The 13,717-nt window shown below is 40.9% G+C and overlaps 1 protein-coding gene across 1 annotated transcript in view; it reads right to left on the reverse strand.

Moving 5' to 3' along the window:
• The window catches only part of LOC125636362 (sucrase-isomaltase, intestinal-like), a 73,546-nt gene that overhangs the window by 10,868 nt on the left and 48,961 nt on the right, over nucleotides 1-13,717 (reverse strand). The window contains exons 8-11 of the mRNA XM_048849363.2: nucleotides 9,660-9,773; nucleotides 9,430-9,546; nucleotides 9,265-9,349; nucleotides 4,217-4,334 (exon numbers count right to left, since the gene is read on the reverse strand). Of these exons, the coding sequence (XP_048705320.2) occupies nucleotides 4,217-4,334; nucleotides 9,265-9,349; nucleotides 9,430-9,546; nucleotides 9,660-9,773 (434 nt within the window). The remainder of the gene's footprint in view (nucleotides 1-4,216; nucleotides 4,335-9,264; nucleotides 9,350-9,429; nucleotides 9,547-9,659; nucleotides 9,774-13,717) is intronic.

Raw genomic sequence — 13,717 nt, forward strand, 5'->3', positions numbered from 1 at the left:
TAAAACTAGAGCAGGTCTTGTTGTGGAATTTCCACCATCCAGAAACTGAAACATACTATGAGAAGACCAGATCTCTCAATAGTTTGATACTCCAAAAGCTCCCCAAATTATTTAAAAAAAAAGGCCAGTGAGAAACATATACACACAAATACAAGGAAACGTACAAATACTGGAACTTGTGTCATCCCTACTTATATTCATGTTTTGTTTTAGTTTAAGATGTCCGTGTTGTTTGGAAATGTTGTGCAAATAAGTTAGCAAGTTAGTTGTGGGTGAGAGACTGAGTGAAAATGGGACAATGCTTAAATAAGCAGGTAAAGTGAGTTAGACTCATAGACTTTAAGGTCAGAAGGAACCATTGTGATCATCTAGTCTGACCTGCACATTGCAAACCACGAAACCTCACACACCCACTCCTGTAATAGACCCCTAACCTCTGGCTGAGTTACTGAAATCCTCAAATCAGAGTTTAAGGACTTAAAGTTAAAGAGAATTCACCTAGTTTAAACATGGAAGTGCACCGTTCTCCATGCTGCAGAGGAAGCTGGAAATCCTTCAGGGTCTCTGCCAATCTGATATGGGGGAAAATTCCTTCCCAACTCCAAATATGGTGATCAGTTAGACCCTGAGCATGTCCACACTCCTTGAGCGTGCGTAGGTGTTGGATGAAAGTCCAGGTGACGAGTTGTCCAAATTTTACACCCAAAACAAACTATAGGACTGCACAGAAGGCTAATAGAGTGAGGTACTTGGCAAGAACATGGTCAGACAAAGAACCAGGCTGGTGAACTCACCATGAAGGCCCCCTGAAAACTCCGGACTATCAAGACTTGACAGGGCACTACATAAAGGAAAGAGAGTGGCTGCAAAGCAACACCTAAACTTTAAGACAGTACTCTTTTGAGGACACGGAAAGAGGAGGGAAATTAAAAATCTGGATGAACATGGAGACTTACAGAATGGGAAAGAAGGGACAGCAGTGGTTAAGTACCCAAAATATGAGGTGTCCCCAAAATATTTCATAAAGTTTCAAAGTCATTTCAAAAGTAGGGCAAAATTCTCTTCTCAGCTCCACACAGAAGTACTCAGCTCCAATATCTGCGGTCCTTACATGTACAGAACTCCTACTGAGATCAAAATTTATCTGCAATTATAGGAAGAGCGAAGAGTGAAACTGAGAAATATTATGCGAATCTCAGAGGAGAAATGTTGCCATAGTTTGTTACTGCAGAGTATGCCCCTGTCTTTTCATAATATTTATGATGACTTCTGATGTTATCAAGACTCCTCCCAAAATTACCATGTCTAATCTGTAGCCTTGACAATAAACTCTAATGTCTATATTCATATTGCTATTAGTAAGTCTGACACCCCTCTACATTTACATGGTTATCCAGTCTCATGTCTTTTCCCATAACATTCACAGTATAAAAATAATTGTACTACTTTGCTTTTAATATAGGAATTTGTTTATGTAGTACTATTAGATAATAAAGTATTAGAATATCAGGGTTGGAAGGGACCACAGGAGGTCATCTAGTCCAACCCCCTGCTCAAAGCAGGACCAATCCCCAATTTTTGCCCCAGATCCCTAAATGGCCCCCTCAAGGATTGAACTTACAACCCTGGGTTTAGCAGGCCAATACTCAAACCCCTGAGCTATCCCTCCCCTCAACCCCTGAGTATTGCTTTGATGGCAAGTATAAAGCCAAATGGAAGTAACAAACAAGCACCAAATCAAACTATGAAAGAAATCTTGAGTTACGCTAAACAAAATGCATACTTCCTTTCACTGATTTCTCCCCATTTCCTGTCCTGGTAAAACACTGAAAGTTAGGAACCCAAATTCTATTCAATTTCACTTAGATTTGGGCACCTAACTCCTTATGCTCCCTGGAAAACTGCAGCCTAGATTATTAATACTTTTGTGTATTATCCTCATCAGTTTCCCTTATTAATGAGATTTGCACAAAAGTGCTGTCACACACATTTATATAAGTGATCTAAGTATTTTACTGTACTGGCTCTTTAACTGGCATAGATTTTTCAAAATGTGTTATGTTGACATTTCTAGAACAAACTGATTGGTTTTCATACAAATAAACAAATAAATAAACATTAAGCTTATGCGCTAACCACTGCAAGGCGTGCAATGCCTGAAACACAATGGAATCGGTATGGTTCTGTAGTTCAAGGGGGCCAGTTGATGGAATGGCCACATAAAACAAGACTCCAGGTCTCTTTTAGAAGTAACATCCTGGAGCATTACTGGCAAAGAAATCTGCCTTCCCTAAACCTTAGTATAGGTCTCCTCAGATAATCCAGCTTTATGTTTGGGGCAAATTACTGCCCCACACTTGCAACACAGTGCTGAGTAGTAGTAATGGGTGGAAAACAATAAACTAGAGCTGGATGACTAGTTTGTAACAAACAATTTAACAAGTTTTACCACTTTGTGAGTCATCACAGAACCAAATCTGATTTTCTCAAATACATTTGTTTGAAGTTATTCTCAGAACATCATCTGTGGATAATTCTCGGGCTGTAAATTGTGTGAGAGCTGATTGTTGCAAGTATTCAGTATTCAAAAGCCATCCTATTTGACTGGAAACAGATCACATGACAGGTTTCTCTTACCTGATTGGATTTCTTAGAATCAGATTTTAGATACAAATACTCATGATTATTACTTTGTAATTCAATTTCTGCAAATATTCTGCAATATATGCAGTTTTGATAAACATTCCTGCCAGTAACATCATTTACTAGATTATTATTTGTGGAAAGTGAATGCAAAAGGGGCATGAACACAGCCATGGAAGACATTTGTTTTTAAAAAATCCAAATGAATATTCTCGGAATATTGTTTGCAGTATTTGCCCAGTTCTACTGCACACCCTGCTTCTGTTTTTAGATGCATTAGGAGCTACTTTATATTTTGAAAATGATTTTTCTGTCTTCAAGAATTCTTTGTGTTTGGTTGAATAAAATGTTTGTATTTCTCATGAATAGTGCTATTCTTCAGAAGCAGGAGGATGGCTGAGAAAGGCACTTTTGTGTGGTGCTATGTTTATGAAGCTGAAATAAAACAGATATGAAAAGGGCCAAAATTGACCTTTACTTTCTGTGTTAGGTCTGTACAGCTGACACAGCATGCAGAGCACACAGCCTTACTGTTTGCGATGGACTGCCTTGTGGGTGGCAGAATACTTGGTTATAAAGCCTCAGGGCAGTTTTTCAGATGTGGAGGTGGACTGAAGGATAGGCTCCTTTAATATCCTAAATACCAGGGTGTGAGATTGTGGGCCACATCTGAATTCTCTACCGAGCTCTCTCTGGCACAGAGACTGTGTATTCTTATGTGGTTGTACAGAAAGTAGCAGAATGATGGGGCCCACACTACCGTTAGTAAATACTAATGTTAAGACTGAGTAAAAACAACATAAGGACGCCAGGTTTTGGCTCTTTATTAATACAACAAAAAGAATTGTGTCTAACCTCAATTTGTACTGAAAACAAGCATGATGTGCCCATTTGATTTTTCTTTTTTGAGAGTCTAAAAAACATATCCAGCCTTTGAACTAACTCTAGTTTCATAGTGACAGATACCGTTAGTCTGAAATAGCTCAGCATTTTCCAGCTGCAAAAATGATAATTTTTACATTAACCTATAACTGCAGTGCAATGTAACTCCACCAGAATGCCCTTTGGGTTTTCCTTGCCACATCACAGACTTATGCCAAAAAAATAATATACTCTCCAGGCAAGTCAAGACATGTCCATGAAAAGAGGATTTTTGTTATCTTGGGAGTCTATATTTTTGATTCTTCCTCTAAAGTAATAAATACTCCTTTACATATGACATCATAATTAGCTGCTATGGGAAATGGTTGTGAAATCACTAGATCTGATTCTGTAGCTGTTGTGTGGGAGAACTTTCACAGAAGTCACTGAACTTCTCAGTTTAGTTTCACATGAGTAACAGCTGAAGAATTAGGCCCTATCAGAATTAGGCCCTTTCACTTTATCTGAAATAAATTAACATGACAGAAGCAAAGATTCTGATTCCTTGAAATTGTCCTTAGTACATAAAAAGCAAAGAGAACTAAACAGATATTTCTAAGTAGAGCCCATTTCAAAGTTTCCCATGTAACACCAGCTGTCCTTAAATTCTTGTTTAAACTGCATGTTTAGAAGGAGATACTTGATGACTTACACAAAAGTTGGTGGTGTCTGTGACCAGCCAAAGAGAGAATGTGTGTTATAATGATCCCCCAGATAAGTTTTTGAGTCTGGACATAATGTCTTCTGAGCCAGAGAGTAATCGATAATTCCTGAGAATGACATGTAAAGTTACAGAATTATTCAGATCAAATTTCAAACCTCTTCACAATTGTATTCAATGAAGAAATACTACAATATAGAACAAAATCCTGAAGATTTTAAAAGGAATAAAAGCTGAAGCACTGCAGGATCTATTCTTTTTAGATTGCTGTGTGTTTAAAGACAATAGTGACAAACCTTCTTCTAGATGGACATAGCATAGGGTTGACAACTTGGTAATATTTAAAACCAGACACTCCAGCAGGAGTGCCAGAACCTCCTCTGCTTTGCCTCTTCCCCCAATGTCCCACTCCATTCACTCGTCTTCCCCCTACCCCCCCCCCCCGTTGCTCGCTGCTTTTCCCCTCCCACCCACTGCCCACCCAGGTCAGGAGGGACTCACTTGCAAAGCCGGGTCTGGGAGCTGCAGGCGCCTGACCCAAGCTGAGTAGTGGCTGGCGCAGGTGATGACCCGGCACCTCCCTGCCTCCCCCGCCTCCAATAACCGGACTTTGGGTGTCCAGCCAGGACATCTGACCGGACACTGTCAGGTTCCCATTTTGATTAGACTTTCCAGTCGAAAACCAGGCACCTGGAAATGCCTAGATATATTATGTTCAAAGGGATGTTTCTATTGAGTAGGCTGTGTTAATGTAGTCCAGTTCTATGCCTAGAAAATCAGATCTTTTAGAAAGGTAATGTAGATTCAAATACTAACACACAAAAGGAAAAATCACTGAATCAATAATAATCCTACAGGGTGACACTTGTTTCCTATTGAGTGACAAACTTTAGTAAATTCCAGTGTCAAACAAAAATAAAAATGCAAAGGCACAAAGACCTTGCATAATTATTTGAAATCATGGGTCCTCAATTTGCATATCACTATCATTGTAGATGGCAATTAAGCAGTGTGACTTGTAAGGCCTCTGTGACAGAGTAAGAATTCATAACTAGGCTCAAATCCTGCCTCTCTTTCCCTGCAGCATGTCGGACTTAAAAGACAGTGGAGCTAGTGGAGCCCATGCTATTGTATGTTTGAAATTACTACAAAATGTAATCTCCAGTATCTAAAACCATATTAGCATGTCCTCTCTACTCTCCTTCTAGAGCTAGAATCTTTATGATTGGATCCTTTGACACAACAGGCTGTAAAGTCTCCATTGTGGCTGAATTGCATGTGGAATCATTTAATTTACAGTCAATTTCCAAGTAATTTGACAGACAATTCACTAGTTATGGCTAAGTGTAATATTCTGGTGATAAGTAAGTATCAGTTCTGTCCTGCATAAGAAACAAAGGGAAATGTAAAATAAAATTACCAAGACAGAATCCTATTATCATGATTCATTCTTATTTTAAATACTGCAAAGCCTCCTTGATTTCTGCCTCGATCATACAGCTTATTTTCACAATTGTATATTAATCCACAACTTAAGGGGGTTTTTATAGAAAATTACTTTTTAAGGGCCAGCTTTTCAATCTTCGGCCTCCATTTTTATGGGTTCAGATTACAGGTGCAAATAATTGTGGGTACAGTTGAGATAACAGTGGCTAAGTTTGTTATATGTGAATGCAAAGCAGCTTAAATATTTCAGTGACCTTATTTGTGGGTACAATTAATGCCAACAACAAAAGAGGTGTACTTAAGGTGACTATGGAAAGCCTTTAAGGGCTTGATCTTTGAAATCAGTGGGGAGATTGGCCTGGGTAGCAGTGGTAGGATCTGTGTGTAATAGTTAAGTTCAACAAACTCCTACAAATAGAGGAGCAGGGTGAGAATCTTCTTGATATTTCCAGTTTAAAAAATTTCTATTGTTTTCAGTATTTTACAATCTTTAATAATATTGTACTTTTGTTGTGTTTCATTCATGAGTTTGTTCAGTGTCCTGAGCACCTCAGTGAGGGAACAGGAGATTTAAAAATAAAAATGTTACTGTTACAAAGCATCCATATTGGAGTGCAACAGAGAAAAACAAAGTAAAAATATCCAATATTTCACTGCCAACAATGAACTGTATCAGCTGCCTGCTGCCAATTAGGCTTGCTAGCACAGCAGGGGTCTGTTGGTGAAATGCTGACTAGATTAATTGCTGGATTGCTGGCACCAGCTGCAGGGCTTCTGGTTTCCTGGGACATAGTTTTAACACCATAGTTTTAATGTTGGGTACTGGAAGAGGTTTGTCCACCCCATCACTCTCCTACAACTTTATTAGAACCTATCTTCCCGAGAGAAGTGTTGCCAAGGATACAGAGATAACTACAGTAGTTACTTTTTTGGAAAAGTGCCTAGGAATCTTGACCTTTCATCACAGATGGGCTGAAGTTTAACCTCTCACATCCAAGTGACACCTACAGCACAACATAGTGGGCCTGATCCAAAGCCCCATTCAAGGAAAGATTCCTACTGACTACAGTGAGGTGTGGATCAGGCCTTAGAACTACACAAAACTCATGATTCAGTTCACACACGTTTACTGCAAAATCAGAGAATTCAGGGGGGAAATGGCAATTGGGAACTACATGCTATTTTAATGAAATTGCACCAGTACAAAACAGCAACAAATTTGCCTAGCCGTAGTTTGACTTTAATATTTGGGGGAGTTGGGGGAGGGCTCCAGTCAGGCCAATGGGCCACACGTGCGGGGAGGGCAAATTCCACGCCTGCCTAAGGCTTGCAATTTGGGGGGACAATGCCCCCTGCTCTCTCCCCCAAACTATGCCCATGACAATTTGCCCTAAATTTGCTCCCTTGCCTGGCAGAAAAGTGGTTTTCAAGCCTTGCATACCACAACCCAAAGAAAAAAATATTCTGGGATGGCAGTGTATTCCCTTCCTAGAATAGAATTTCATTACTGCCTATATTCCATGATCTACACCAGCGGTTCTCAAACTTCATTGCACCCCCGACCCCCTTCTGACAACAAAGGATGACCCAAGGAGGGGGGAACCAAAGCCTGACCCTGCCTGAACCCCACTGCCCCGGGTGGGGTGGGGGCAAAGCTGAAGCCCAACAGCTTGAACCCCAAGCAGGGGGCTCATAACCCTGAGCCCCAACACCAAGGACTGAAGCCCTCAGGCTTCGGCTTCAGCCCTGGGAGGTGGGGCTTGGGCTTCGGGGCTGGTCAATGGGGCTTGGGCTTCGGCCCCAGGCTCCAGCAAGTCTAACTTCAGCCCTGGTGACCCCATTAAAATGGGGTCATGACCCACTTTGGGGTCCAGACCCACAGTTTGAGAACTGCTGATCTACACGTTGCCTAATGATAAAGTCCTGGCTGCTTAGTGAGACAGTAAAACTGCATCTGTGAGGCATTGTTTTAGCCAATGTGAAGAGAATAAAGGAGCCTTTAAGATTACTAATAAGATAACCCATTGGATATCTCCTCACTGAAATACTAGTAGAACTAGTACTTTGTGCTGATTGTAAGATTGTGTGTGTATCTGTGCAAGTTATTTTGATGCTAAATTCAGGAACCTCTTGTGAGGTGACATTGACTTGAGAGTGATATACCCTTGTCCCATACAACGTCACAAGTCAAACTTGTAATAAAACTTACAGTGTTCTCACATTAAAGCAACACTGTATTCACACAACGTGGGAGAAAAGAATTCACACACTTCCTGAGGGAATTCACAGAGGGTTCTGCAAAGCATCTAAGCACTTCCACAGAAATTCCACAGAGACTTGTGCAGCACACACAGCTGCTATTGCTGTATATACATAGAGAATTTGACACCTTTTCAAATCTTTGTAATATTTTTCCCTCCTATATAAAATATGGACTTGAAATACCTAAGTTTTCTTCCTGCTGCTTGTGATTTAGAGAGCCACTAAGGGCTTAATTACGGTTGAAAGCTGTAGCCCACAGTAGGGGAAAGGGCAGAGGGCCAATCTGCAGAAGGAATTCCCGGAGCTCACTTGTGTGAGGGCAGCAGAGGAGCACAGCTTCTGTGCCACTGTGGCTGGATCACTGTTTCTTGAGTGCCCTCTCTTGGCCTGGGGTGGCTCTCCAGCAGCTCTGACTCAGTTTCCTCTCCTCAGGGCTTCTCAGATAAACCCCCCACAGCCTGGTTTAGCTACTCCAATGGCTTAGCCCGAGTCATTTTACAATAATCCCCCCCTTCTGGGGTATACCAGTCCAAAAACAACAAACACAAAAATCCACCACAGAGTAGTCTACAGCCCAGTCTCAAGCTGGGCCCAGCTCCTGCATCCTGAGGGTCTGCTTCTCAGACACACTTCTGAAATCCCTCTAGCTCAGTGTTCAGTCTTTCCTGAGCTTTTTTCAGTCTCTGTCCCCCTCAGACCCACCTAGACTCCTTCAAGGGGCCACTGGATCTTTTGCTGCATCTCCCATGTTTTCCTTCTTGGAGTCTTTCTGCTCTTCCTTCCCTGCAACAAACTTTCCCTAGGCCTCCTATCTTTCACTAGGAGGCCTAATTAAAGCACCTCACCTGCAAGTTACATGACCTTTCTGCTTCTCCTCATCTGGGGAAGCAAGCTAATTGTGTCACAGATGGGGGTGGGTCCATCTCTGCTTAAAGGGGCCAGCCACCCTGTGACAGCTATCCTTTCACAGGTTGCAGGGTACACTTTTTTCCTATTTGAGGCCAGCTCTGCTAACCAGTGTGCGTGATGAGGCCATACAAAAGACCATGGGGTGGTAATACCTGCAGTAGCACTAACTTGAAGCAGGTCTTTCACTTGGAGAAGTGCAAGGAATGCCATTTGCTTAGCCCTCTGGCACAGTCGCCAGACTGACTGAAGAATGTTTTTATGCTGTCTCCCCCTTAAGGGCTGGGGACAACTGAACCCTAAATGATTATGTAACTGAATCTATACTGATGGAACAATAGGCAAGTAAAGATGGAAAACAAGAAACTTTGCACTGTTTGAGGAAATAACCAATCCAGATAAAGAGTTTTTTAAAAGGCACTTACTAGGAACATAAGGAGGGTAGTTGAGGTCATTAAGAGCACAGCCTGGGTACTGGCCAGTTCCAAAATTGGCTGGTTCATTCATATCCTTAAATAAAAAGTTTTACATATGTACAAGTTGTCTTCTTTATTTTGGAAAAAAGAGAAGGAAAATATACTCAGACATACAATCCAGAGTCCGTCATAGTCAAGGACAGTTTTGAACTCAATACACATCTGGATCCACCAATCAGCTGTCCTGGGGTTAGTGTAGTCAGGAAACACCGAATCTCCTGGGGGCCATGCCTGGAATTGACCGTAAGTATTTGATTAACATATTATGACTTCTGATTTTGAAGAGTCGCTAACACTGAAAAACAACACTGCTACCTACATATAGGCTAATTTAATAAACCAACCTTGCCAACAGCTGGAGTTACTCCATCAGAATTGTTCACCCAGATTCCCATTTCTTGTCCAAGTTCATAGGGCCAATAAGTACCTGGTGCTTCATCCTTACTTAGGAAAGGATCCTAAAAAAAAAGGTATTCCTAGAATAATCATAAGCACTATGGTAACAGCTACTTTCATTACTACTTTTCAGAATAATTTGGCAGATATAGCTAATGTAGATTGTATTAATATTAGATTAAAACTACATTAAAATGGAGTTAAAGTTGAGAGTACCTCTCAGTACAAAACCAAACATTATGATCCCTGGAATTTCAGAGTGAATGGACATCATCCAATACATTTAAGAAATGTCAGTGCTTGTGATTCTATATTAGATTAAACTGATTTTAAAGAAGCATTATAATTTTTCTCTTTCCCCCTGACCCCCATCAGGGTGTCACTATTTGGCAGAGATAAGCTTGTTTGGGTACCCAGTTGTGCCTTTCCTTAATACAACACCTTAATATGTTTGCATTTTTTTAAGTTCAACATTAAATCTGAATTTCCTGACTTTATAACACTTGATTCTGGGATAATTACAATAGCCCTGTAACATATTTTACCCTAAATTACTGATATATATTCTCAACCTTAACTCCACTTTAACATAAATTTTGTCTGGGAATTTCCATTTCATTAAGAGTTTCATTCATGAACACTAAACAAGAAATTCAAAGGGAATGTTACTATGTAATATTTCCAGTGATTTGAAGATATGAGGTATCAATCATTTTTTAAATGCTCACTTCAGATTCACCAGTACACTCTGGCTTCTTTATGCCATGCTGGAGAGTTCAAAGAAACCAGGAGTGTACATCTCAGTGCCACTTCTGTCCTCCAAATATCTCTGCTTCTTGCACCTCCTTACATTCCCCCTGCACATACACTCTAGCCCAGTCGCTCCTCCCTCCTGTACTTCAAATTTCTCTGTATACACATACACACACATACACACACACACACACACACACACACATATACACACACACATATCCCCTTCCCCTGCCCTTCTACACCCCATATATTCCTTTGTATACATATACAACGCACACTTAAACACACACGTTTTTCATTTCCTCCTGCCCTACCTTTCAAAATGGTAACCATCTCCCATTGTTTTAATGGATGAAATGCATAGCTTCCCTCAGTTGCAAGACCTCTTTCAAATGGCCACTGTTTCCCATTTTTTCAAAGGTTTCAGAGTAGCAGCCGTGTTAGTCTGTATTCACAAAAAGAAAAGGAGTACTTGTGGCACCTTAGAGACTAACAAATTTATTTGAGCATAAGCTTTCGTGAGCTACAGCTCACTAAATGCATCCAATGAAGTGAGCTGTAGCTCATGAAAGCTTATGCACAAATAAATTTGTTAGGCTCTAAGGTGGTACAAGTACTCCATTTTTTCCAAGAGGGTGAAGCGAAGCTGCCTTTAGAGAAGATGGTGGCCCACTATGTTGTCAGGAACACTGAGGACCAGGAAAATGGAGAAAGTAGCCATCTTTGCTCAGGCAGTCAGCGGCCTCAGTCCAGTTGAGAGTAAAAGGAGATAGATGATCTTTTCAATTCTTCCTTATGTGGGGGCAACTGTCCCCTCAATAACATTGAGGAAAAATGGAAGGTTACAGCCATTTTGAAATGTGACGGTTCTTTGTGAGTTCTCTGTAATAGAACAATATTCTTCAGACTCTGCTGAAGGAGCAATTTTTAGTTATGAAGAATAACAGGAAAAATTATTTATTAGTTCTAGAAACAATTCTTCAAATGTAGACTACTGTACATTATTTCAGTGAGTTTTAATTATACGGGAAGTTTGAACAATCTGTGATATTCCATTATTAAGATCATGAGGGACAAAAAAAAAAGGTTTGATACCAACTGTAAATTTCTCAAAAGGCTTCTGTGATTGGGTGTACCTAGCCCTTTCAAGCCCCCTGCTAGAGGCCCTGCTGGCTTACCACATTCCACGCTAGGAAGAAGCAGTAGAGGTGAGCCTGCCAAGAGATGTTGCATACAAGCAGCCAATCAGAGCTCAGCAGGCTCAGATAAAAGGAGCTTCAGGGCATTAGCAGGTCAGTTCCTGGAGGGACCAGAGGAGCAAGGAAGGGTGCTCAGTGCTGGTCACAGGAGCTCAAGAAGAGAACCAGAAGATAGGCTCTGGTGATACTTGCATTCATCAAGGAGGAAGAATTTAAGAACTTCAGCCATTAGGTCAGGGTGAAGAGAAAGAGGCTACGTGGGAAAAGGCCCAGGGAATAGCAACAGCAAACTGAAGGAAGCAATGTGTGGCTGTTGTGTGTAGGGTCTCTGGGCTGGGGCCCAGAGTAGTGAACAGGCCAAGATCCTCCTCACTGGCCTACTAGTGAAGTGGCCTAAGTGCCAAGAAGGGGACAAGGCTCTGTTGGGAAGCCCAAGTGAAGGGCAAGACTTAAAGGAGCCCAGAGATGGGGCTGAAGACCTTGGGGAGGGCAGTGTGTTGAAGCCTTTGCTACCCCAGGAGGGGTTCATCCATTTTAAACTGTCTGGGTTGGCCAGAGTGCTGAGCCAATGACGACCCACCTAGTGAGGTCAACAACCTGCAGGGCTGTGCTGGGGGCAGGAGAGCTTGCAGCACCACACCCAGCTGACAGAGGCACTCACAAGAGGCGGCGCCCATCACATCTTCTTTTAAAATTAATTTGAACTCCTACTTTAACAGATTTACTTGCAAATTCTTGAAAAAGTCATTCTGTGCTCAAAAAGCCAATGCTGCAATTTTGGCGAGAACAAACTGGATTTTTCCGTGTAAAACAAACAGGCTGAATCCCTATTTTAAGTGCAAAACTCAATTCAGTCTTTACCATGGAGCTGCAACTGGTGCCTGAATAATTAAGTAAAGTAAGTGTTAATTAGAATTTTAACCTACTTAAGTAGTTCAGCTTTGAAAAAGAGAACTGTCCATCTGCAGTAATTATTTTTTAATCCTGGAAAAGATGGTTCCCAAGAGATACCAAAGCTCTAACAAGTTGGCTTAATGAGCTACTCCTAATAAAAATCTCTGATTTCTTTTAGCTGAAAAGTTATTCCAGTGTATAAATCTACTATATAATGCAGCTTTAACATCATCCTAAGGAGAACAAAAACTGCCATACCTGATTCTGCATTCAATAAAAAGTTTTTTTAGTACCCGTTAACTCTTCTGACACTATAGCTTTTAGTTGTTCATTTAGGGACTGGTTCTGGGAGGTGCTATGCACTTTCAAATTTCATTGGCTTCAGTGAGAGTTGTCGGTAATCAGCACCTCCCAAAATCAGGCCACACTTATCTATGTGCCCAAAAATGGATTTGGGGCCCAATTGTATGCACCCACATTTGAAAAGTTAAGCCTCAGCACCTCACAAAACTGGATCCTTAGCTGCTAAAATAATTGAATATTATTTTTAACCCTGAAGTCTAGCTAATCAAAAAATGTTAAATGATTTTAAATGACTTAAATGACTGCTTCTTGGAGCAGCTAGTCCTGGAACCCACAAGAGGAGAAGTGATTCTTGATTTCGTCCTAAGTGCAGCACAGGATCTGGTCCAAGAGGTGAATATAGCTGGACCACTTGGTAATAGTGACCATAATATAATTAAATTTAACATCCCTGTGGCAGGGAAAACACCACAGCAGCCCAACACTGTAGCATTTAATTCCAGAAAGGGGAACTACACAAAAATGAGGAGGTTAGTTAAACAGAAATTAAAAGTTACAGCACCAAAGTAAAATCTGTGCAAGCTGCAGGAAAACTTTTTAAAGACACCATAATAGAGGCTCAACTTAAATGTATACCCCCAAATTAAAAAACATAGTATGAGAACCAAAAAAGAGCCACCATGGCTAAACAACAAAGTAAAAGAAGCAGGGAGAGGCAAAAAAGCATCCTTTAAAAAGTGGAAGTTAAATCCTAGTGAGGAAAGCAGAAAGGAGCATAAACTCGGGCAAATAAAGTGTAAAAATATAATTAGGAAGGCCAAAAAAGAATTTAAAGTACAGTTAGCCAAAGATTC

Source organism: Caretta caretta, chromosome 1, assembly GCF_965140235.1.
Source record: "Caretta caretta isolate rCarCar2 chromosome 1, rCarCar1.hap1, whole genome shotgun sequence".
In the NCBI taxonomy this organism is placed as follows: Eukaryota; Metazoa; Chordata; order Testudines; family Cheloniidae; genus Caretta; species Caretta caretta.